We start from the raw sequence: 26,105 nt of genomic DNA, 5'->3' as shown, positions 1-26,105 counted from the left end.
AATTCCATGACACAAGACCCACTGTAAAAAAGAAAATACAAATGCAAGTACAGAACTTGCTTTCACTCCCACATTGACTGAAAGGCCAGACTAACTTTGTTATGAATATCTCATTAATGCTTTGTAAAGTGTGGTCCTAAAGGATCTAATGTGCAGTATAATATTTAAAAACAGAACATAGTCGCACTGTAGTGTCAAGTATAATGTAGCATGGATTGGATTAGCAATCTATTTGCCCCTTTAATCCCTGTGCTACATTAGTCCTTCATGTTTATATAACACATTAAAATATATTAATACAGATTAAAACATACAGCTAGATAGACAGATACAGACAGTATGACAGTATGTGCGTTATTATTCTCCAGGGGGGAAACAAGTGATGTAAATACTACTCGTGTTGTGCATAGAGAATACAAAGACCAAATAGGAGAGATGCATGTATCCTCACTGAACAGTACAATAATTGTTTCTGTATGTGCACGCGTGTTTTTGTTTACATAGGACTGCCCTCAGCTCCTTCACTCTGGGGAAATTCTCATTCCAGCCGGCGAGGTCCGACCCATCACCCTAAGGGCCCGAAACCTTCCTCAGCCGCAGTCAGGCCAGCGGGGCTACGAGTGTGTGGTGCACGTGCAGGGTGTCAGCCACCGTGTCACGGCGCTGCGCTTCAACAGCACCAGTGTGCAGTGCCAGAACAGCTCGGTATGACCTCAAACACTCCCAGTGGGAGTCTCACAGCTGTCAAATGAGGCAGACAGCTTGGATGCTGTGTAGGAAAGGTACATAGGGTACATCACTGAATACCGCCTGAGGTGTTGAGCATACTGAGGAAAAAGTAGAGGAAAGGGAAAGTGAGAGTGATGAAGAAAAGTGCAAACCATATGAGAGAAAGGAGGACAGTGAGAGAGTGAGTAAGAATGAAAGGAAAATTGCTGTAAATGGAAACCTATAGGGGGCTACATTAAAATGATTATACCAACTTTTTTATGTCAACATTTTTTTTTCACATATGAATATATCATGAGTAAAAACTTGAATGAAAATGTAATAATCCAATTTGCATTTTCACATACTTGTATATGTGTCTGAATATGCTCAAAATGTACCCCCAAAATATTGATATAAAAATATGAATTAAAAACATGAAAGGTATGAAGGCTATGAAAGTCAACCATGCACTGCTGTCCAAAATAATTCTTAGCAAATGTAATCATAATCATAACTAAACTTAACAAATTACTATTATAACTACTGATTCTAGTATTAGTTTGCACTGCAGTTCTGCATGTGGTTTGTCCAAGTTGTGTTGCCGTACCCCAGTAGAACCTTACGTGTTTTAAGTGGTTTACACTCGTTCATGTTCAACCTACATCCACAGTTGACCTAGATCATGGAGTGACAAGAACTTGTAAATGTTAAAGGCATACTATGCAGAATTTTCCTAACAACAATGTAAAACAATCCTTCAATCATCACTAATGACCTACCTGAAGTGTGTGGTGGTTTATTTACCTACAGAGACTCTGTCCTCTGCCTGCATTTTCTTATTATTTTGCTGTGTTTGGGGCGTTTATGGGTGTCAACATTTGGGTAGTGGGTGTGCAGCAACCAGCAAATAACAGCACTCAGGGTGTGAGTGTAGGACACTATAAAAACGTAGTGACATAGACAAGAGGAAGCAACGAAAATGGCACGCACAGCTCTGATGTTCTGCTTGTTCAACAGTTACGACAGCAAGCAGTCGTAGCTGATTCGAGTAAAGTATTAAAGTCTGTTCCAATCTGTCTGCTGTGAACTTGCTGCACACTGCTGTCCTCTCTCTCTCTCTGTGTGTGTGTGTGTGTGTGTGTAGCTCAGCCGTCTCTCGTGCATACAGACAGAGAGCAGAGGAGAAAGACGCTGAGCTAGGGAGGAGGGGTCAACTTTGAATGCTGTGTTAACAAATCACAACTGACAAATCCTGCATAGTGTATCTTTAATGATCCAAGTCACTGAGCAAGGAAATGATGTCATAACTGAAGACACACCTTGATGAGAAGACTTATCATCCAATGTACAGCGGGGTATACTTGTACCAGCATGTAAAATGCAAATTCGATTATTATATTTCATTTTAATTTTTACTCATATAACATACCTGTGTGGGAAATGATGCTGATTGTGGAATTACATTTTCATTTTCAAGTTTATATTATCATTTTAATATAGTCCCCTACTGGCTTCCACAGCTGTAAGGATAAAATGAAAATGGAAACCAGGTAAATATATTCAGCATGACTCTAATCTGACCTTTTCTTGTAAAATGGATGTTGTCAGACGAACATCTGGTTGCTCAGAGTGTAAATGTGTTGCTCCCAACAGTAAGTTGTAGGTCTGGGATGAATAAAAGGAGATTTCTTTGGGGTTTGTTGCACAATGCAAATCGCAGGCAAAATTTCAATGCAAAGCATACCTTGCTACTCTGTGACAATGAATGAAAAGGCCATTTTCTTCAGATGTGGATGATCGGCCACCCCTTCCAGGGTTTGCGTCCCTACATGTCAAAGAGGAGAGGAGCAGACAACCATGGCAGAAATGACAGATGGTTAAAAGCCTTGTCTCTCTGCTACCCTTTCATCCTCTCATTTTCCCCCACTCTGTGTTTCTCTGTATTTTTTTATTTTTTTTACTCTATCCTCCATCTCTCTTTGACTTTCTCTCTCCTTGTATCAACTTTCTGCACACTCCCTCACTCTGTTTCTGCTTTTCAGTACATGTACGAGGGTGTGAAGATCAGTGACCTGGCAGTGGACCTCTCCATCGTATGGAACGGCAATTTCATCATCGACAATCCCGAGAAGATTAAAGGTGCCTCTGCTATCCATCACTGCCAAGCCAGAGAAGTGTAAAGCACTCAATCCACAGGGGATAGATGGGTCATAGAGAGCACTTCAAGGCTCTCAAAAGAGAAAGTTCACAATAGCAGGGAGTGTTATCAAAAAGCACCCAATCACTCGTACGCCAGAGGGGTGAAGGGTGAATCTTCATATTTGCTCAGTTTGATTTTCACAGCTGTTCTTAGTTTCCTTTCCATCATAATTTAAAAATAGGTGTTTGTCAGTTGCCATTGTAGAATTTCAATTAAATGTACGCATGTAGCCAAGGATATAATCAGTGATGGCCGTGCATTTTAACATCATGACATCATGTTTAGTCATTTTTTAAGTCACTTAATATTGGCATAAATATAGGCTACTTACAGGAGAACGGATGTAAGAGACAGACTTCAAAGAAAGGTTTATTGGATTACTTGTGCATCTTTTTTGCCTAATACTTGGAAGAAGGAATTTATACAAACATGTTTTTTTTAATGAATCTTAAAGTTCAAAATGTTGACTGTCGGCATTATTGAAGACAGTTATTTTTAGAGATAATTGTAAATACCTACTGTTTAAGTATGCGACCTGACTGGTTGATACATTTGATTCAATTTGTTTGCTTATTTGCTTTTATAAACAATTAATACCAGTGATGTTTACCAGTAGTCTTGGAAAACTCATTACTACATTTCCTCTGTGTTATCCTACAGTGCACCTCTACAAATGCAGTGCTCAGCGAGACAGCTGTGGCATGTGTCTGCGTGCAGAGAGGAAGTTCCAGTGTGGCTGGTGTAGCGGTGAAGGCCGATGCACCATGAAGCAGCACTGTCCTCCCATCTCCCCCTACGCCAGCCGCTGGCTGGACCTCTCTGCCAGGAATGTCAAGTGCACCAACCCACGCATTACTGAGGTTTGTTGTTTATTTGGGTTGTTGCCCAGATAGTCAGTCAAGCCACCAAAATTAAAAGTATAGTGACTTTGAATTATACAAACACAATGTATAACCTTCTTCAGTAAAGTTAAGTAGTTAGGAATGCAGTTTCATTTTGAATAAGCAGTTTCTTGGGTAGGTCGAGACTGAGGAATATTTACCACTCCTGGCCATCGTGCCAGTTACAACAGAGATGCAAGGACTGAATTGCTTTTTTTTTAGAAGCTTGGATTTCCTAAACTTTTACTACTACTACATTCTATTCATTTTCTGTAAAACATTTCATTATATCAGAGCAATAAAAGTTTTAAGACTTGAATGGGGCAATGCAGAGATATCAGTGTCAGGAATAGGAATTACTACAATGTAATTAATTCAGAGACCTTGAAGTTGGAAATGTCAGATGCATTTAGAAATGTCCTGTATGCAGTATAAAGTGTTTTATTAACAATAACGAGCCAAGATCATTGACTAGGGTGCACGGCATGCCTGAATGGCAGCAGCTTGTAACAGTGGCCGGGACTACTTTATTTCACTCTGTTCTGGCTGCCAACCAAGAAAATAGAGAGTGTGGTTAACAATACCATGTAACAGTGATGTCTGATTGGTTGACTTCAGTTTAGGATTGTTGGGTAGTGTAGTGTTTCATCAGAAATGTGGAAACAAAGACTTTAAATAAAGTTCAAACTGTACTGTTATATGACTTTTAGAGGACCGTATACAATATTTTTGTTGCTATACATTTATTATATAATACATAATGACTAAAAATCAATGAATCATTTGGGAATTATGATCATTTTTAGGCTACAGGGATAGCAACTTTAGTAAAGACTGGAATATTTCAACAAGTATTAGACAGGTTGCCATGATATTTTGTGACATTTGCGGTGCCTAGACGATGAATCCTAATGACTTTGGTGATCTCATGAATTGTTTTTCTCTTGCACCACTATGGGGTTCACATTTATAGTTTTTGAGTGGAATGTCTCAACAAATATTGGATGGATTGTCCCAGAATTCAAAACAGTTCATTTCACCCCTGGGAAGAATTGTATTAACCAAGTTTTCATTTATCACTGTCATCAGATCAAAAATTCGAGTTGTATAATACTTTGATTTATAACTAAATACCTGCAAAATGAATGGCCCGTTCCCATCAGCCCTATCTGCACTTTGTATGTATGTGCTAATTAACAACTGCTACATGATAACACACTAAACTAATTGTTATACAGTAAATATTAAACCTGATTAACATCAGCATGTTTTGTCACTGTGTGCATTAGCATGTTGACGTTAGCATTTAACACAAAGCACTGCTGTGTCTGAGTACATCCTCACAGAGCCACCAGCATGGCCATAGACACTAATAATCTGTTCTTTGTCTTTACTGGAAAATATAGAGGCTGAAAGCTTTAGCCACACATGTTTTGTCATCTGTACATCCATGTGTACCTCTAAGTATCAGGATGCAGTATGCCAGCATACCATGTTGGATACACTGGGTGGTCTGTAAATATCACCTACAAACACTAATTTTTATCTATGGCTGCCTTTCCAACCATCCAAGTGTCTATTTACCTGAGACGATCTCACATTTTATTCTATGCTGGCTGAATACCTTAAGTGCTTGACAGCTAAACGAATTCAGCCTGTTTAGAGAGTGGTGATGGATCTTTTATGTCACAAACTCCTGTTCATTCTCTTGAATAAGGCACAGTGGGTCAGGCACAGAGATGCAAGGCTCTCCCACTTCAAAGAGCCGCAAGCCTTTGATGTCCCTGTCACATTATTAGTGTTTCTGAAGGAGCTGAAGGAGCTGCAGCAGAATGAATCAACCACCGAGTGCTGCTCGGCAGTGGAGGGAGTGTTGCTTTGGCATTGCTGCTGTTCTGCTCTGCAGGTCCAAAGGTTTCCTGCTGTGTTGGTTAACTTTACATTGGAAAGGATTGTGAAAAGGTTTTGCTTTGTTATTCACTGCATTATTCATTGAAGTTTGTTTTGAATTATAGCGTATTTCAGTGCTTTTTGAATAAACCCAGTCAGTATGCTTTATGCATTTCACAGAGACTTATGATAAATTTACTTAATGTTTGCTTTCTGAGATTAAAGACAGAGAAAGCCCTAAGAGAGTGTGAGGATTCTCAGTTATCCAGGTCATGGTATAGTATTTCTAGCAATGCTAAAAACAACAGGACTTGCTTTGAAATGCTCAAAAAAATCAGAAGAATCAAAAATCCAGTTGTCTTTGACTAAGCACTTCTAGGCAGACTATGCAAAGGTCTTAGATGTGGTTTCACCAATAAACATTTCGTGGGCTGTATTTTTCTACTGCAGAAACCAACAGTTGATATTTTGTAACAACACTTATCTCTAACCAGGACTTGTCAGGAATTAGTGTTTCGACATAACTGTATTTCTCTGGAGCTGGAAAGATTTTGCATGACTGTATAAACAGTTTACACCACATGACTCTCCTCGACTGAGACTGATTACATGGTTTTGGAGTTAAATTCTCTTTATGGCGCATTACTCTCCAAAATGGGAAACTCCGGGTACACAACTGTATTTGATTTAGAAATGTATTTACAATCAACTACTGAAGAATGAAATCTAAAGCCAAAGCAAGATAATGCGTTAAAAATAAACTTGCATTGCAGGTTTTTACAATGTTCAGTGTGTAGTTAATAGTATGAAGGTGTAGTCAGAGGGGAACTTGGTGGATAAAACTGACCAGGTTATATCTGGTGTATATGGTTACATTTTTCCTTATCCTACTAAGACTTCTTTCTTCTTATGTAGGTGAGCCCAGTTGCTGGACCTCTGGAGGGGGGCACACTGGTCACTATCCAGGGCCTGAACCTGGGTCTGTCTTTCTCTGAGCTGGAGGGCAACGTGAAAGTGGCAGGAGTGCAGTGCGTCCCACAGGAGGATGGATACATCACTGCAGAACAGTAAGAGATACTGACTCCCCTCTCCTGCCTAGAAACGCATGGATCCATACCATACAGTACAGACACATACTGTGGAGATGCAAACACACACGCTCGCGCAATAAAATAAACACATGCCATCTCTCTTTCTCCCTCACACACTATTTCCCTCACATACACAGGCACAGTCTGTGAATAAGAGGGAGCCCAGTGATGTCTCATCAGGTTGTAGGATTGTGTGGGGGGCTTTGCATTGCTCTGGTGCAGTCAGAGCCAAAGGAAGAGACAGTCTTTGTGTCGTTGTCGTTATGAGGCTGTCGGCACAGATGTAATTGAAATGCGCTGCATGTCGCTGACTGGAGGGACAATCTGTTAGCCATGTGTTTCTCTCACAGCCATGTAATGCGATTGGGCTCAGGCTGCGGGGACTTTATTTATATCCTTGTAAAAAAAAAAAAAAAAAAAAGAAAAAAGAAAAAGAACATACCAGCAGAAAATTTGAAAACTCTTGTGATGTTTGAGTGGAAGAGCTGAGCAGGGACGATTCTTTGGGTGCTCTTCTTCTATTGGGGAACACAGGGTTTGTTGCAGAGAGCAGTGCATTCAGCAGGGCCATTCATTTGGCACACAGTGCTTTAAAACATGGCATTACAGCTGTTACAACCATTAATTTCAGCATGGGGTCAGTTGCTATAATGACTTATTCATGGAGCACTTTATCTTATTGACCTGACAGGCAATACTGATTTATTGAAGAAACCCACATGTTGTCATGGCAACCAGAGGTAATGGTGGGTGGCAATCGTGCTGGAGATGGGGAGGGGTGTAGTTTATCATTTGAGTTATATTGCTGTTATAGGTTTCCCATTAGGAAGAAAGATGGCCCTCTATATTGACCCACAACTTCTATGAAAGTCTGCCTCAATCAGACTGGCCAGCAGAGGCCATCTTCTCTCAGTGCAATTCATATCAAATGTGATACAGAGCAGTGACATTTCTGTGTGTGTGTGTGTGCCTGGCTTGTGTTATTATTCGTATGCATGATGATCTGTTGTGAGTCTGTGTTTTTGTGTGCTCGCATTCATCAAGGGATGAAAACCTGTCATCTTTTGGCAAAAACTGCCATTTTGAATGCGAAAGTGTTCATTTAAGTGATTTGTGTAAATCAGATGAGTTTTTGACATTTGGGGGGTTGGGTCTGGGTCTGTGAGACATCAGGATATCAATGATTGACTATATGCAAACTGACTGGCAACAAAAATAGCACTCATTCACTGTCCATGGGAAGTGCACACATTAAGACAGCCAAAGAGCAAAGCGCTGTGTGTAGCGGCTGTGCGACTGGCGGGGCATGGCGAACACCAGTTTATACAAATTGTAGAATTTGTCCCGATCTGTCATTGCACCACCAGCTTGGCCCACCACATCAAGTATCCCAGCATGCTTTGTGCAGCTAATTAGTAACTTCCCATAGACAATGAATGAGTGCGGACTTTGTTGCCCATTGCGTACGATGGGGCAGCACTGTCACAGTAAAGCTGGGGACCAGAGCACAGAGTTAATAGTATAGCAGTGAACGTAGCAGTGCAGACAGTTTAGGCTATTTGTCAGTCAATAAATGCTACATCTACTTAAGAGCCAAGCCAAGTGCCCTTGTCTTGCTTGCCATCTGCTGATTAAAGTGAAGGATGTTAGCCATGAAGTTAGCGACAATGGATTAGCCTGTGTTGCAGCCAAAATGCTTTCCAGTAGGACGAAGGTGTAACCTGACCAGACTCACTTAAGGTGGACTGATCTTTAAAGCAGATCAGCTATTCTCATTGTAGTGACAAGTCAGTTGAGAAATGGCCAGATAATGAGGCGCTCCGGAGTTTTGCTCAGTGTTTCTTTTTTGTGTTTTTTGTGAAAAAGTTTTAAAATGTGGGAATATTTCTGTAAATTTTGGGGTGATTATCTTGTCATATTTTGGACATGAGAGAACAAATTGCATTTCAATCTATATAATGATAGCCATAATGATAACACAGTCTCACAGGGTTTATCTTTTGTATCGACAGGATTGTGTGCGAGATGGCTGCTGCTCACACGGGAAGTGCACCAGGTCCAGTTAAGCTGTGTGTTGGTGAATGCAGACCAGAACTACGTGCTCAGTCCTCCCAGCTCTATTCCTTTGTGGTAATTCCAGCACTAAAAACACATTTTATTTTCTCCATTTGTAGAGAAACAAGAATGGAGTGTTTGCAGTGAAATAGGTTCAACATGTGATTGAAGGTGAAAACTAACAACACTTACTAACTTGATCCATTCAAGCCGATGCAATCTTCAACTGAAGAGCAAGAAGGACCGATAGAATCGAACAATAGGCTGTTTAAAATAATGTTTTTATCGTGCAACAAATATTGTGCATATGACAGTTTAAAACACAATTAAGGTTTTTGTAATGGTATGATCATTGTGTGCATCATTTTCATTTTATGGCTACTAAAAAGAAGCTGCATTCGAGAGCTATTTTCTTTGCTTTTGAGGATGTGTTGTAAATCCTTTTTGATGAGTTATTCTTTATCAAACTATGTCTTTTTTCTCTTCAAAGAAGTGATTTGGTTTACCTTTTTAACATTTTTGGAGTTTACTTTTTTGTTTGTTTATTTAGCAACGGCTGGTTTAACAGGGATTTTGAGAATCAGACGAATAACAAGACATACTGAATTCTGTATTTGACCGATGTTAGATGAAGCATTAATGAATTTTCGTTCTCGACAGACCCCCTCGATGCTGGCACTGACCCCTGGTAGAGGACCTGAGTCTGGAGGCACCAAGATCACCATTGTCGGAGAGAACCTGGGCGCTGGCAGCACTGTTAATGTGTACTTTGGCAATCAGACCTGTGAGCTGTACAGGTGAGTCAGATGATAACCATCTTTACCTAAAATTCTTTAAGACTCCAGATTCACAAGTGAGACTGCCACCACACAATATTAAACATTAGGCCCTCTCTGTGCTCAATGAAACAGAGTAGGATATCACTATTTAAAGAAGCACACTTTAAATACAATTAAATGTCTGTAAAATTAAATGAAAAGTCTTAATAATGATTTACGGGGAGGTGATGTAATACACAGTGGTAGGTATTGTTCTCTGTGTATTTATAGATATCTATTTAAAGTTCAAAATGCCTCACATGTTATGAGTCAGGAGGGTGAGGAGAGCAAGCCATTAGCTAGAGCACCCTCTAATTACAGTGTTCCATCCCTAATGTGTCTGTAAAGAGGAAGAGATGGGACAGACTATAATGAATCCTCTACCCTCATGGTAATGTGCATGGCTCATAACTGTGTGAAGCCAGGGATTTTAGTGCTGTAGCAGCAACTGGGCAGAGTCACAATCAAAGGGATGAATAAATCCCTCTTTTGCTGCTCCCACCAGGAGGACCATGTCAGAGATTGTATGCTTCTCTGCTCCGTCGGTGACTGGAGCGGGACCAGTGCAAGTCAGCCTGAGCGTCGACCGGGCCAATGTTCCTGGTAGTCTGGCCTTTGAGTACATAGAGGACCCCACAGTCCAGCGCATTGAACCTTTGTGGAGCATCACCAGGTAAACACTACAGTACTGCACACACACACACACAGACACCAGCCAGATGTACAACACAAACTCCAAAGAAATGCAAGCCTGGGCCCCGTTACACAATAAGGATTTGCAAGAACTGCTTACTGGCGAATTGCAAATATTAGCAGTGTTAGAGTTCACAAATGATTGCAAATTACAGATAAATGTGTGAGTCCCACATGGCTCTGAGATGCTCATACATGAGTTGTAAGTATGTTGGTTCTTTAAATTAGAGAAAAAAGATCAAATTAATAGACAAAGTGAAATGCATGGCCCTAGATTGATTGGAGACTCCAAATAAGTCTGAATGGGAGCTATTTCCATGATATATAGCAAACAACTGCCTCTTTTCATTGTGTTTTCTCAAAAGAGGGATGACGCACAAGTATAGTAGTATACTTTCCAATAAAAATGTAATATGAAAAAAGAAATCTGTCTAAATGTGGCCGTCTGCCTAGTGTATCACAGTGCCTGCCAATCTGTGAATTAGCCAGCAAAGTCAGGGTTACAGTGAGAATGAGAAAATAACTGAGGTGTTGTGGTTGTCGGCAATAACAAGGTTATTAAATGACAAAATCTAATCTGTAATCACAACAAGGTGGCTAATATATGGAAATGAAAATCTGTGTTCGTAGAAGTGCTTATATTCATGCTGCTTTTTACATGCATAAGTGTGATGCTGCTAAAATTACAGTGAAGGAGAATATTTGCTGCATAAACATTTCTAACACACTTGAAAGGTGTGTTACCTGTATTCCCCTAAATAAAAGATGGCACTTAATTTGGGTTCGGGTGGGATTACCCAGCACTACGTCCCTGCAGATTAGACTTCAGAGAAACTCCCTGGCCCTCAGCCTAGTGACAGGAGGAGCTTTGTGGAGCTGCAATCAAGAGCCCTCATCACGAATGTGCAGTCCCACTATGTGGCCCTACAAGCTTAGGTAGCCTTTGAAGTATGAGAAGAGAAGGATTGGCACTCTGTCAGGCTGACTAGACTGGCCAGTTTTTTTTCTTCCCTACACCATTTTTCGCTTGTTCTCTCTCGTATTTTATCCCCCTCTTTGTCTCTCCCTCTCTACTTCCCAATTCCATACTCATACTGTGTTTTAAACTCACAATGCAGCACAGGTTACGCAAAGATTAGAGAGTGTTGTTTATTTTAATCACATCTAGTGCAGATATGTAAACAAGTAGCACCTGTATTCATGCTATGCCAGCATCACAGTCGTGGATGAATATAAAATAGCAGCCAGCTGGTTCGCCGTTTGATCTGGCTCTTCTGCCCAATAACAAAGAGTGAGCTGCCATGCCAGCTATACCTCCTCAAACCTGCATTAATGCAGTTTCTCTGAAAAATGTTGGGTTTGGAAGTTAAAAAGATTGATCTTTCTGCAGTTGTCATTCTAGTTAAATCATGCTGAAAAGTCGGTTTGGACTACCTGGAGCTAGGGCAGTATGCTTGCGTATGTATGTTTGACCAATAATACTTTTTACTAAAGCAAAAAAAAAACATGTTCCTTTCTTCCAAACAGCGGACACACCACCCTGACAGTGACTGGGACCAACCTGGATGTAGTTCAGGAGCCGCGTGTCAGAGTCAAATATGCTGGCCATGAATCTGTCAATGTGAGTATGACAACTGCAAATTTACTGCACTCAACCTTTATTGACGTTGCTTACTCAAGCTGATAGGAAATGGCACCGTAAAGTTGTTCTTTATTGATGGTTTTTTCCTCCCCATGTAAGAGAGGTAGATTTAGTGATGTGGTTCATTTACTTCTTTCAGCCATTGCATACTGATCTATACTGACTAATTTTTAAAGATGTAGCCTAAAGTTTCTACACAATAATGTTTTTTAATGCCATGATAGGGTGACAGATTTGTTTTGTTTTGAGTGCTAAATACCATATACTTAGGAGCTTGCCAAAGTGTAAACAAAGTCAGAAAACATGCGGTCTAGCTACCAAGCAGCCTGCAGGACGGATAGCAAATTAACTACCGGTGGCTTGACCTACATCGGCACAACCTAATGGGGCAATAGTTTGTGAAATGTCATTGTTGCTGCGGTTGTAATAAGGAAGCCATACATAAACAAAAGGGTTCGAAAGAGGTTGCATATAGAATGGTTCATTCCAAAATGACATTTTAAAAACTGACATGGAAGTACAATTCACTTTCAGCAGGTGATTTATGGTGCTGATTCTGCTTGCCTGAGCTCCTCAGGCAGGTTGCTTCAAATTGATTGATTGTTCCAAAGTGTTGGGGCCCTGATGGCAAATCACCTTTAGCCCCAAATCTTCCACTTTGGACCAGTCAGGGATATTGCCTAAGGGTCTAAGACTGCACACTGACTGGAGGAGGATCAAAACTTGTAGAGGGAACTTTTAGTTAGACTTTGAAATAGATCAGTATAATCTTAAAATCTAAACAGACAGGCATTTTAAAGAAGAGCATATTAAACATTTAACAGATAACAGAAATAGTGATATGATTGTTTGTTCGTACCAGTTAGAGATTTTTTAATACAATTGTATTTATGCCAAATTGAGGAGGGAAAATAGGATACATGTGATGATATGATAGTGTACATCAATACACTATCTCAGTTTGGGAAATTGTTGGGAATTGATTGGGAAAAACCAAGGAGTTAAAATCACTCGGCTTAATAACAGCTTTAAACTAGTAAACACTTCTCATTTTTCATTTAACAGCAGAGAACATACACTGTATATCACAGAGGCTGTCCTTACAAAGGGCAAGGCAATTTATGTCTCTAAGTTTCAGTGGCTATATCTGTATTGTTGACATAGAAATGGAAAGAAAGGCTGTATGTAAATATCAAAGCTCAGGTGGAGGCATGTACAAGAAAAACAAGATAAAGCAACTGACAGTCTAAGAACCTTAAATGTGTGTTGAGGAGGGATTTTCTTTTCCAGTAGACAATGTTTTGTGTGAGAGGTATGCCCTAAGCCAATTAAATGGTGTGTTAATGATGCCTGCCCAGAATTTGAGCCAGTCAATTAAAACTGCATGTTCTACAGTGTCACTGGCAGCGCTGAGCTCTAAAGGGATTAAAGCTGCACTTTGACCTGAATCAGCTGCTAAAAGAGGGTCATTGGTAAATTTAATGAGGGCAGTCATTTTATCCACATATCTCCAAAACATAACTCAAATTGCTAAAAAAAAATGTTTTGAATTACAAAAGCAGTTAATTGACTTGAAACAACTTTGAAACCTTAGATAAAAACAGAGGCTTAAAAACTGGCCTGGAGCTGGCTGAATTTAGGGGATTTGCGTGATTTTGAGGAGGAGATTGAAGAACATCAGAGAGCTATTGAATATTGATAAATTACTAAAACACAACAGCAGCGATGACGTCCTCTTTTAGGAATTTGGTATTCATCAAGGGAGTGACAGCTTATGTGAAAAGCTTTATATGACGCACAGTTTCTGGTAGATATGCAACAAAATGGGTTGAAAACAGATAGAAACATTTGCCTTTCAACATATGATCCAGCTGAGGAGTGATTTTATGTACTTTCACAGATAAGTATAGTGTCTTCTTAAAGATCCTCATTCACACATGTATTAAGATGCACAAAAATACTCTTGCTCAGAACAATAATGTCTAATATTTTTATTCCAGAAAAAAATAAGCATAATCACATGTACAAAATCCATAAAATGGCATCTACTCCTTCTGCCTCATCAAAAATCTATAAATACGTCTCTTAACTGCTGGACATAAGTTGTCTCCTACTTAACCGTAAAGTCCCAATCTCTGACTTGAAGTTTCAACATCACACTTGTAAAAATTGAATATCGGACCAGGATTAACTTCCAAACTAGTTGCGAAATCCTTCTCTTTAGTCCACTCCTTAAAAATCAGAATTTAAATGGAGTACATAGAAGATTTCCAATTTCAGCTGAAGAATGTGAAAAAAGCCTGCTACTGTCACGCTACTCCATATATCATTCTCCACAGTGAAGCTCAGACATTCAACTGTAGGAACAAGAAGGAAAAACATTTTCTTACTGGAATAACCTCAACATTCAGCAAACTTGGTTTATAGATTCAAAACAAGTGTAAGGGACCCCTATTGTTAGGTGAAATGGAGCAGGTGGACCCAAATACAGAAGACTGCAGGCAGAGCAAGGCTAAAGAATGATGTCTTTTTTAAGGCTTGTGCAAGCAAAAAAAAAAAAAAAAACCAAGACGAGCTGATCAGAGCAAAACAGAATACAGAAAAAAAGTCTGAGCAAAGTGAACAAAGGATCCAACAAAACTGAGCTGAATACCAGGACTCAAAAACAAACTGAGCTAATGAAACAACAAGGAACAGGTGGCAAGACATAAGGGGGCGGGCTGGGAGCTGATTGGCTGCCGAAGACACAAGGAGCAAGGCAGGGGCTAGCTAATGAGACTGATGCAGGGCAGGTGTGGAGGGAACAGCAGGCTGGGAAAACAGGAAAAAACACCAAAGGCAATAGCTGGGATGAGGACACATCAAAAACAGAACGTCATCCATGAGCCAAATAAAAGTCCACAATATAACCATGCACAGCTCCTCTTATTATAGACAAACCACCATTCATTAAACTGTCCTTGGACTACACAAATAATAAAGTGCACAAGTCACACTGAACAAACAATGAGAGACAAACGTCAGCAATACATCGCCGACCCAAGAACCTTTTCCAAAGTCTAGAAATATAAATTGCTGTTGACAAACAAGAACCAATAAAAGTGTCAAGCACAGCGGTCTGCACATTAAGGCTGCATGTAACTTAAATTGGACTAAAAGACAGCTGCAGCTCTGAATAACATAACTACTGTCAGACTTTACTTGAGCACTTAGGTCCAAGGAGAGTCGATGTAGAGAGCAACAGTTTCTCAAGTGGTCTTTAAATATAATGTGGGACTTCTTTTCTTGTCCATCTTCTTACTCAGTCCAGACAGGCAGAAAAGCCTGAGGGCAATCTGGCAGACTGGTGGAGGGACACAAAACCAGACTGCGACAGAACACTTATTATTGAAGACTCTTTAAACTATTGTAGATTTTAAATCTTAAATTGTTTTAAATGTTTTAAGTTATAAGGTAACAGGATATAATGCATAAAATATTAACTTGTGAATTTCAGGGACTTACTTTATTTGATATTATTTTATAATCAACCTTTATTGTGTCTATGTATTTCAATAAATTGCATAACAACTATAACTATGAAATATGGTTTGCTTCAATTAAATATGCATAAAATGTTTTAGTATGTATAGTCCATTATCTGAAATGCTTCATGTCTCACATTAGTTCTGCTTGTGTGGACTGTATTTACTGTGACTTCTGTAACACGGACGCCTGATTTGATGTCTTTCCAGGTGTGCAAAGTGCTGAACACGACCACCATCAGCTGCTTCGCCCCCTCTCTGAAGGCAGAGTTCACGGCGGACCAGGAGACCATCAAACATGTGGACGAGTTTGGCTTCGTCTTCAACAATGTCCAAGCTCTGCTCACTTACAACAACACGAGCTTTGTCTACTACCCCAACCCTTACCTGGAGCCCCTCAGCCTATCAGGCGTTCTGGAGCAGAAACCTGGTGCTCCAATCATACTCAAAGTAAGTAAGAGGAGATCTGAGCTGCTATTGCTATTATGGTACATTTTTTATTGAACTGCAATAGGAGAGGATTTCTAAAGGCAATAACTATCTGACATAAAAAATGACACTGATAATCACCTGATTTCCCTTCAATGGGATATGGTTGAAATCTGATCCTATATGATGTGCATTTTTTGAAAAATATTACTTTATGGTTCACAGTGTAGAGTAGACTATAAAGACTGGATGTCAATATTCTCCAAGATGGTCGATTACTGTAATCACACTAATGGCTGAAAATGATATATTCACCATAAGTCATCCTAATCATTTATTGAGTTCAAAATGCTGCACATATGATCTTCAATAAATACACAAAAAGACTAATGCTTTACAGGTCCCTTAATTTTAAACTAATTTCCTGGACATCTTTGGATTAATGCTGCAGATATATAACAGTTAATTTATAAAAAGGCTATTTTACAGAGATGTGGTGCAATTTGGTACAAATGATAAGAAAACACTGAAAATGTTTTAAGTTGATGTAGTTGTTATGTACTCACTCATATTTGGGTTACTATATATTTGTTAATTAGATCCTTAACAATCCTTTAACTAACAGAAAATATATATATATATATATATTTTCAATGTGTAGTTGTGTGTGTTTTTTTGTCAATCACTTCTGAAAAGTAGCTGCTGTTTAACTGTTAACACTTTATTTAAAAGGGTTATGTCATTTGGTAGTAGAGTTTTTAGGAAACAAACTAATTTGAATATATGTAGTTTGACACACAAAACTACACACTTAAAACTTCCCAAATAAACCAACTTAAACCAACCTTTTCTTGTTTTGTGCGGCAGGATGGTACCAAATTGTACTATTGTATCAATAAAATGTAAAATAAAAACCCGAAATTACCAGGCATTTGTATAAAATTAAGGGACTTGTAAAACAAGGTGTTGTGGTGTTACAAAACAAAGGCTTTGTGGAAGCAAATTAAAAGCAAATTTGCCAATGGCATAAAAACCCACAATGCTGCCAAAGAACAAGAGGTGAACATTAGTACTTTGTATTTTTGCCAGGTCACTTGGCATTACACACGAGTATGCAGTAGCAGAGGTTACTGCACAGTAGATAAAGTCTGGAATCATTTGTCATCTGACGGCTTACACCAGACCATTTCTTATAAAGATGCTCATCTGAAGCATTCACATGCTTATGTGATGAATCAATGCTATCAAATGAATAGTCCAGTCTTTGCTCTGTGTACTGTATACTGTGGGACCTACTGATGTTTTCTGCTCTTTGTTTCTCTGTCGATGTTGCAGGGACGTAACCTGGTGCCATCTGCAGCTGGTGGAGCCAGGCTGAATTACACAGTGCTGATTGGAGATACACCCTGTTCCCTCACTGTGTCTGACACACAGTTACTCTGTGAACCACCAAACCTCACGGGGCAGCACAAAGTCCTGGTCAGTCTAATAGTAATAGTAATATTCTGTCTGTCCGGCAGGTTTCTGTCTCTTAATGCATGTGGTTGCCTGTCTGCCAGGATGTGGGTCATCGTCTTTGGGTCAGTGCTTCTCTGTACGTCACTGTGTTTGTGGGTCACCGACAGGCTTTAGTCGTTGTCTTTCTGTCATTGTCTGTCACTCATGGTCTGGTAGATTCCCAATTACAGCACATTGCCCTCCAGAATTATTGACAGGCACGCTTGCAAATAATGAACAGACAGCTGTAAGAAGAAAACAAAGCTTTTGAGTCTGACACTTTAAAACATTTTTTTATCGAGGACAGTTGTTCAGAATAAATGGTCCATAACCTGATGCTTTTTGTTTTGTTTTTTTTGGTTTTGTTGTTTGTTTTGAATTCATGGCCAGCCTTTTGATGAATGATTTTTTCATTTGTTTCATGTAAATATTTCAGCTTAGTGAGCATTTTTTAGCACTGTTTTGAAACACAGAGCTTACAACTGTATGGTTATTTATTCTGACTTTATCCAGGTCCAAGTAGGAGGACTTCACATCTCTCCAGGAGAAGTTCACATCAGGTCTGACAGCTTGCTCACCCTTCCTGCCATCTTCAGCATCACAGCTGGTGGAGGGCTGCTACTTATCATTGTCATCATAGTCCTGCTTGCCTACAGACGAAAATCACATGAGAATGACCTCACTCTGAAGCGCCTGCAGATGCAGATGGACAATCTGGAGTCTCGGGTGGCTCTGGAGTGCAAGGAAGGTAAGTAAGACTGACTGATTTAGGAGATGAAACTATCATAGATCCTGTTGAGTTAAAATCACACCCCAAAAGAACATCTAATCCGTAGTCGTATTATAGCATTATCCTTTGAGAACTGATGTTATGACAGATGTTTTTAACACTTATGGAGCACATAGAGCACACATGGAGAATGATTTATGGGACTAGCTGAAGGTAATTTATGATAGAAAACTATGGGATTGTTCTTTTAAAGCTGTAAAAGTTTAGTTACATTTTTTACACTAGAGGGAAAATAAATCTGTATGTATTTTGAATTATAATATGGTCACAAAGTTTGTCACAACTGTACTCTTTGTCCATCTAAAAAGTCAGACTTATAATTAACATACCTGGCATTAAATACATTGTAAGATACATTAGGAACTGTACAATCTAACAAACATGAGGATCCAGAAATTAAACTGCAAATTTTGGACAACCGAGAGAGGATAGTATAGTAAAATGCTTTTTAAAGGTTGCTATGATAAACTGCTAAAATGTTTGACATGATAAGATGTTTGGTAAAATATCTGATAAACCTCTTTTGTCTCCTGCAGCCTTTGCAGAACTGCAGACAGACATCAACGAGTTAACGAGTGATCTGGACAGAGCTGGCATCCCCTACCTGGACTATCGCACTTACTCCATGAGGGTTCTCTTCCCAGGCATCGATGATCACCCTGTGCTGCGAGAGCTGGAGGTGAGGAATCTGAAGCGGGGCTGCTCAATACTTGAATCCACTTTCAACCACTTTTCTGACGTCTTGACCTTAAGGCTCCGGTATACTCCAAAGTAAATTGATTTTGGCTTGTTGGCAAGAGCTGTCAAAGTGCTGTCGAACAAAGCAGCGTGAGCAAATGCCAGCGTACTCACCGCGGTTTGAGGTGTTTGTTTAATGGTGTCCTAGCCAGCTGGAGGAGCTTGTGAGTGGAATTTGTTTGGTGTTTGCAGTCTCAGCATGCACCTACTGTATTTTGAGGAAAACTTTTCTTAGTCTCTGCCAACTTATCTTGACCTTTTACACTCTAAACGTAAGTGTTCGGAAATGTAATTTTCGGGCTATTATAAAGCTGTTCTCTATTGGACCTCATCTGGTCTCAAACTCAAGAGGGTCTGGTTTTGAAACAGACTCTTCTGTGATCTTTTTCAAAAATGATTGTTCTGATCTCAGGGGTTTAATTCTTAAACACTCCATAACTATTTTTTAGCCTGATGACTAATCATTTGGCCATTTCATTATTTTTGGAACAATGTATAATGAACTTTAATCAAGCCATTATTATGATGACAATTATTTTAAAAGATCTCTGTTTTGAAGAGTCTCTCTGATTGTACTTAAAACTTTCACCTTTTTTTAATCAAAGTAATAAGTCCTTAAGATACGTTTTTGTATATTCTCAGACTGAATCAGATAAATGTAGCATATAATACAATAAAGTGAAAGGGTTTCTTGCACATGAGGGTTAGTCACTGCCACTAGGCCATGCCTGTAGCCACACCAGTGATTCTGTTCTGCACACAGTCATTAAAATGGTTAGTGTCTAAGCATTATTTCAAATGGTGCATTTTGTGGATCAGCAATTTTATATAAGAATGTTTGTATATTTTTCATTCTGTTTTCAAATTCCTTCTATGTTACGACTTTTCTCATTGAGTGAATATTATCTAATGAGCGTGATTGTCTTTCTGTGTGTGTGTGTGTGTGTGTGCTAAATTGCATGATGTGTGTATGATGCATGTAGGTGCCGGGGAGCGGACAGGCGAATGTGGAGAAAGCCTTGAAGCAGTTTGCTCAGCTGGTGAATAACAAGGTTTTTCTGCTGACATTCATCCGTACACTGGAGCTGCAGCGTTCCTTCTCCATGCGTGACCGTGGCTACGTCGCCTCGCTTATCATGACCGCTCTGCAGGGACGGCTGGAGTACGCTACGGATATCCTCAAACACCTGCTCTCCGACCTTATAGAACGCAACCTGGAGAGCAAGAACCACCCCAAACTACTTCTACGCAGGTAAACCAGCAGTTGCAAAAAAGTTTTATTGCAAAAATCTTTACAAAGTGAAAGTGTTTTTTTTGTTCAAGTTGAATAGCTCGCTTAAACTTGAAGGTTGAGGACTACATAGATAGAAGTTCAGATGTTTTTTAAAAAGTTTGCTTTTGACAACAAGTTCATGTCATTCACATAACTCCTCTTGAATGTCAGGAACCAAAACCCAACAATTCCTTCCTCACTTTCTCTGTCCATATTTTCCATTGTGGTCAGAGGATTTAAAGTCCTTTTCTGTCACAAACCTGACCAATTCTGATCAGCGCTGCTTATCTTTTGGCATAGATAATTCCTTTGTGCATTGTTCTTTCCAGCCCAGTTACTGCACTTCTGATGGATGAGTAACTAGGCCAGCAAAGGAAAGCCCACCTCTGTTCAGCTTTGTTTTGTTCAGTGGCGTGAAACAACCGTTACGAGTCTGAGAAACAGGGTGCCTGAGCAGACAGGTGAAAGACAGGAGCAGTAAAAAGTGATAGAGAGTAGGAGGGACTGGCAGAGGAAGAGAACCTAATGGGGAAGAGTGAGTGCAGCGGCGGCAGAGTCGTTGTCAGTCTGACTTATCTTCTGTGTGCCACTCATGAAACATTCAGCTGTAGCTCACGTTTCTTTCCCCGTCACCTCTTCTCTCCTCCCTTCTCTCACCTCTCTCCCTCTTCCCTCCACCTCTGGTTATCTGCCGATTGTTTTCCCGGTGCTGAGACTGGCCTACTGAATGTTTCATGAGGGTTTTTTTTTTTTTTTTGAAAAAGAGGGCTCTCTCAATCTGAAGCACTCATTAAATATAAGGATGAGTTCACATGGGAGCCAGTACAACAAGAACTTGTTAGCCCAAACATGCTGTTCTTGCGGAAACACACTAAAATTTAATGGGATGCCATCAATAGATGCGTCAATACAGGTTAGGGGTGAAACGCAGGTAAGGACCAGAAAAGAGTGACGGAGAGACAGCAGTTTAGGGAAGAAAAGAGGCTGGTGGTTATATGATGCTGCAAGCTTAGGATCTGATTAAAAAGGGCTTATGCACAATTTTAAAAGGTACTGTTACATGATTTTATGGATTTACTTCACTAAATCCATAAAAACCTTTCCCATCTGGACACATGTTAAGTAGCTAAGTGCAGACACAGTGAGGAAGAAAGAGACTTCAAGGACTTGAAGCGGACATACAAGTTGCTTCTGCACAATTATGTCATGACCCAAATATGTTGTGCATTAGCAGCACTTTACTACGGTATACTGAAGCATGTGTCCTTTGAGACTGACTGGCTGAGTAAGGATGTTATTTCTCTGTAAACTCTCCATGTCATGTTTTTTAGCTCCAACAATGTTGGGCTCTTCTACGTCTTAAGTTATAAAAGAATAATCAGAGCACTCCAGCTCTCTGTGGAACGTCTCTTGCTAACAAATGAGTGTGCTTTCCTCCTGTCTTGCAGAACAGAGTCAGTGGCAGAGAAGATGCTGACAAATTGGTTTGCCTTCTTGCTCCACAAATTTCTAAAGGTAAAAAGAAATCTCTCTCACACCTTATCGCTACAGGTGTCAGTGTGATATACTATGACAATGCTTCTTTAAATTATTAGCATCGATTCTGAAATAGACTGCATTGTTCGCTTTTGTTGTAAATGTCATTTTAACTGTCTGACATTGATGTGTTTCGTGGACACTGTGGAGCAATAATGGTTACCTGTGGGGTCACATATATCTCCAGCTTTGCGATTCAAAGGGAGAGAAAGCTGTTTTGTTATTCTGATGTGTCATGCTCTACTTCATGAATCTCATCGTCTGCGTTGATGAATACAGATCTCTTTCCTTCCCTCCACTTCTTTCCTATGTTTTATTTTCCTTTCTCCCACCTTCCACTCTAATCCCTGGGTTGGCTTTCAAAACAAAGGAGTGTGCTGGCGAGCCTCTCTTCATGCTGTTCTGTGCCATCAAACAGCAAATGGAGAAGGGACCCATAGACTCCATCACTGGGGAGGCACGCTACTCCCTCAGTGAGGACAAGCTCATCCGACAGCAGATTGAATACAAGACACTGGTGAGTCAGAAAGACACATGAGAATAATAAATAATAATAATAATAATAATAATACTAAAAAATTAAAAGTCTGTAATCATTATGGTACATCGCTTGGCTAAAAGCCTTGATAAATCAACAGAAACATGGCATGTGTCTCGGCTTTACAAATCCTTTAAATATTTGCATAGTTTCAATAACATGACTCCAGAAGATAAATAATCTCCCATGGCCAGATGTCCACAGTGTCAACCTGAGAAAGGTCTTGAGAACGTTTTGTCAAAACAAATTTAGAAAACCAGACCCTGATGCAACTATTCATCCAGTGAGGTGTAAGTCCAAGAGATACAAACAAAGTAAGAGTAAAACCTGCATTGGTCTACATTATTATCATTTACAAATCTGAAATGCTAATGTTAATTCCCTGTACACTGCAGTCCTTGTTAATGCTCTTGAAGGTGTCGACTGCCATGTGTATCCTCCGAGCTTCACTGATGATAGTATAACAGTATAATCAGAGATACGTGTTATCACCCCCAAATTCCCATTCACCCTACAAGCAAAGACGCTGACAAATCAGGAGGTGTTATTAGAGCACTGGCTTCCTAACGGTGAACGCTGTCAATTGTTTTTAATGGATGGAAGTCGCAAGTTGCCTCTAATTTGGTTCCTTTATAATATAATTTGTGTCTCGGCCCCTTTCTTACCAACTTTCTTACCAAGCTTTAAGTTCTCCAGACCTCAACTACCTTAAAAGGGACAGAGGTCTGGCTATGCAAATTGCATAAATAATGAAACAGAGTGAAGAACTGATAAAATAATCACAAATAATGAGGCATTCACTTCAGTCTAGAGAATTACGATTTGTGTACGCTTATCAGTAAGGAGTTTGAAAAGTTTCATACATGGTAGGCCACGTGTATAACAAAACACACCTCTTCCCTTTACCTTTCCATTACAATTAAGCCAGCTGGGTTCCCCCACCAACCCGTGAGAGTATCTTCTCCCTCAGGCTTTAGCTCCAAAGCAGAGCCAGCCAGCGGCAGGATGACACCTCTCTGATCGCCATGTCAGAGAGTCTGAGAGGCTGTGTCTCATTACTTGTTTAATGCCCCTGCAAGAGGTGCACAGCCACATCTTGGAGGTGTGAAATTACATTTCTGGCCAACATCCTCTCCACCAGGACACTTTGGTGAGGAGTGGGTAATGAAAGGACTTTCCTAGCAACAACACCTTTCTCTTATTCCCTGTACCCCTCCTCTCTCTCTGTCTGATCCCCAGACGCTGAGCTGTGTGAACCCAGACAATGAGAACAGCCCAGAAATCCCTGTTAAGGTGCTCAACTGTGACACCATTACCCAGGTAAAGGAGAAGATCCTGGATGCAGTATACAAGAACATGCCCTACTCACAGCGACCACGAGCTGCAGACATGGACCTAGGTGAGACTGCAGTTGCCATTATATTGTGTGTAAGCTAACTATATAATACACATGGTACATGATCTGTTGGAATAATGACAGGAGAAATATACAAGTCAGTGTGGGCATTAAAGTCCCCTGAGGCAAATTTGTGATTTATGATGTTGGGCTATACAAATACAATTGACATGTGAGGGGAGTTGTTTCACTGAAGCTACAACATCAGTAGATGGCTTAAGACCAGTTTCTGGAGGACAACCCCCCTCCCCATACCTGTTTACCGTCCTAATCAGAGCAACACTCACCAACACTGACGTTAAACCTTACTGACAGTACACCTACACTCAGGCTTACGCCCACAACTTGTCATCCAATACTGAATGACTCGGCACAAATCCAACTGACATGCACCTTCAAAGGGAGTAAATAAGATACCTTGTAGGTAGTCTCCGATATTACTTCGGTTTAGTAGTTTTATACCTTAAGGGGCTTTTGCAGGTTAGGGATTTGCAGAGGATCAGTTTCTCCTTGTTGCTTTGGGCAGCTTAAATTCTTGTGGAGACACTGTGTCATTTGTGTTTTGTTTTCAGAGACTCACTTTAATTGTCAAGTAGAAATACAAAGGAAACTGTCTGGGTGACATTTTGGCTGCCACGCATGACAGCTTGCAGTCTCACAGAAGAAACTTACACAGTACACAAAGACAACATGACCTCAAAGGGACAGCACAAGACAAATGATAGACATTAGACTATATGTAAATGTCAAACACTTGTGATACAAAATGCTATATTCACACATTCTACTGCTGATTGTATTTTTCTCTACAGAGTGGCGGCAGGGCAGAACGGCTCGTGTAGTCCTCCAGGATGAGGACATCACCACCAAGATAGAGAGCGACTGGAAGAGACTTAATACACTCATGCACTACCAGGTCTGTTAATAAACACAAGTGTTGATTAAACTGCTGATTGTTTTCTTGATTAATTGGTTTATAATGCCAGAAAAAGAGCCCGACAGGGTTTAGACAAACACATTCAAATTACTTGTTTTCAATCCAAAATGTATTACATTTGCAATTAACACAGACTATCAAACACAGTCTTTTTTGACCTGTTTTTAAATGTCAAACTATAATTATTCAGTTGTTCAAGGGCGTTACGGCAGATATTGTTGATGAAGGACAGAACATTACTTATTCATATTCATATCACCCACCTCACCCCAGCCAACCTTTTTCTCTACCTCCCAGCCACATGCACACTTATTCAACTGAACATGCACTTGTGTGCCTGTGTCTTTTACAACATCTGTTTTTCAGCCATAAATACAAACTACACAGGTCACCAACCTTGGATTAGTCATCCTGTTCCCTTGTCATTCAGTTCCTTTATCTATGAGCTTTAGGCCAACTGTACGAGTCGCTTACAGGCAACATTTCAGCATAGAAGATTTTTGTTCCAACAAAGACAGAAATAAAGACAAAAGAAATCTGCATTTGCTGCACTAAAAGCCTGTTTTGACAAGAGACAAAAGTACTCTCTCTTATCTGTCAAGGAGATAAACAAATTGCGCTTTCATTTTTAATCTCTCTGCAAGATGTGGAAATGTTTGTTCTATTTCGAAGCTGGATTTGTATTAGTTACATCTATAGCTCATGCAGAACAGTAGCAGGAATTTAGCTCACGGTGTAAGTGACCTTGCCTCATCTGCCAGACACAGCCGCTGTATATTCACCTGGAACAATTACACAGAGGTATCGTACAACCAGGACTTACATTGTGCCTCTGCCATTTTAACGTCAAAACATTCAGCTCCATTCGAGTAAATGTGTCCATATTTCATTATAATTGAAATCTATGTGCAGGTTTAGTTTCCAGTAATACTGCATTAGGGTAACATCTCATCAGCCTTTTATACACGATAAGGTAATCTTGAATTTTAGAAAGGATAAGACCCTCTTTAACAGTTTAAGTTGAGAAGCGGTTAATTGTCCTTGTTGCTAACAATCCACTGAATCGTATATGAGACAAGCAGTTTCCAAATAACAAATTTAAAGCATTAAAGAAATATATATCAACAATCATTAATGGGTTTAAAGCCGACTTTTAGGGTTTGATAAACCAAGTTTTTATATCTCCCAACTAAATTATATTGCTATGCAGAGGATTTCTACTTTTCATACTGAAACGTTGTTGATTCTATATACATTTAAAAGTTTAGCTAATTTGAGTTTGTTTTGGCTTTAAGTTTGAGGAAAAACACTCTGATTACACTGATTATGATAATGTTGGTTCTGTGTGGTAGCTGAGGCTGTTGTGATCAATGCTGGGTTACTGTATGTGTTTCTATCTCGCTGACTTTTACTGAATGTCTTGAACTCACGGCTGTTCCTTTCTAAGTTGATGTTTATGACTCAAC

At 39.8% G+C, this 26,105-nt stretch overlaps 1 protein-coding gene across 1 annotated transcript in view; it reads left to right on the top strand.

Moving 5' to 3' along the window:
- Window positions 1–26,105, top strand: part of LOC128354928 (plexin-A2-like) — a 60,604-nt gene that overhangs the window by 29,013 nt on the left and 5,486 nt on the right. The window contains exons 9-25 of the mRNA XM_053315039.1: window positions 505–705; window positions 2,754–2,850; window positions 3,572–3,771; window positions 6,598–6,749; window positions 8,786–8,903; window positions 9,489–9,625; window positions 10,152–10,319; window positions 11,867–11,960; window positions 15,716–15,955; window positions 17,270–17,413; window positions 17,945–18,179; window positions 18,758–18,900; window positions 19,943–20,211; window positions 21,681–21,747; window positions 22,139–22,285; window positions 23,546–23,705; window positions 24,515–24,618. Of these exons, the coding sequence (XP_053171014.1) occupies window positions 505–705; window positions 2,754–2,850; window positions 3,572–3,771; window positions 6,598–6,749; window positions 8,786–8,903; window positions 9,489–9,625; window positions 10,152–10,319; window positions 11,867–11,960; window positions 15,716–15,955; window positions 17,270–17,413; window positions 17,945–18,179; window positions 18,758–18,900; window positions 19,943–20,211; window positions 21,681–21,747; window positions 22,139–22,285; window positions 23,546–23,705; window positions 24,515–24,618 (2,676 nt within the window). The remainder of the gene's footprint in view (window positions 1–504; window positions 706–2,753; window positions 2,851–3,571; window positions 3,772–6,597; window positions 6,750–8,785; window positions 8,904–9,488; window positions 9,626–10,151; window positions 10,320–11,866; window positions 11,961–15,715; window positions 15,956–17,269; window positions 17,414–17,944; window positions 18,180–18,757; window positions 18,901–19,942; window positions 20,212–21,680; window positions 21,748–22,138; window positions 22,286–23,545; window positions 23,706–24,514; window positions 24,619–26,105) is intronic.

This window comes from Scomber japonicus, chromosome 3 (genome assembly GCF_027409825.1).
Source record: "Scomber japonicus isolate fScoJap1 chromosome 3, fScoJap1.pri, whole genome shotgun sequence".
Classification (NCBI taxonomy): domain Eukaryota; kingdom Metazoa; phylum Chordata; class Actinopteri; order Scombriformes; family Scombridae; genus Scomber; species Scomber japonicus.
This window is presented reverse-complemented; position numbering and strand designations above follow the sequence as displayed.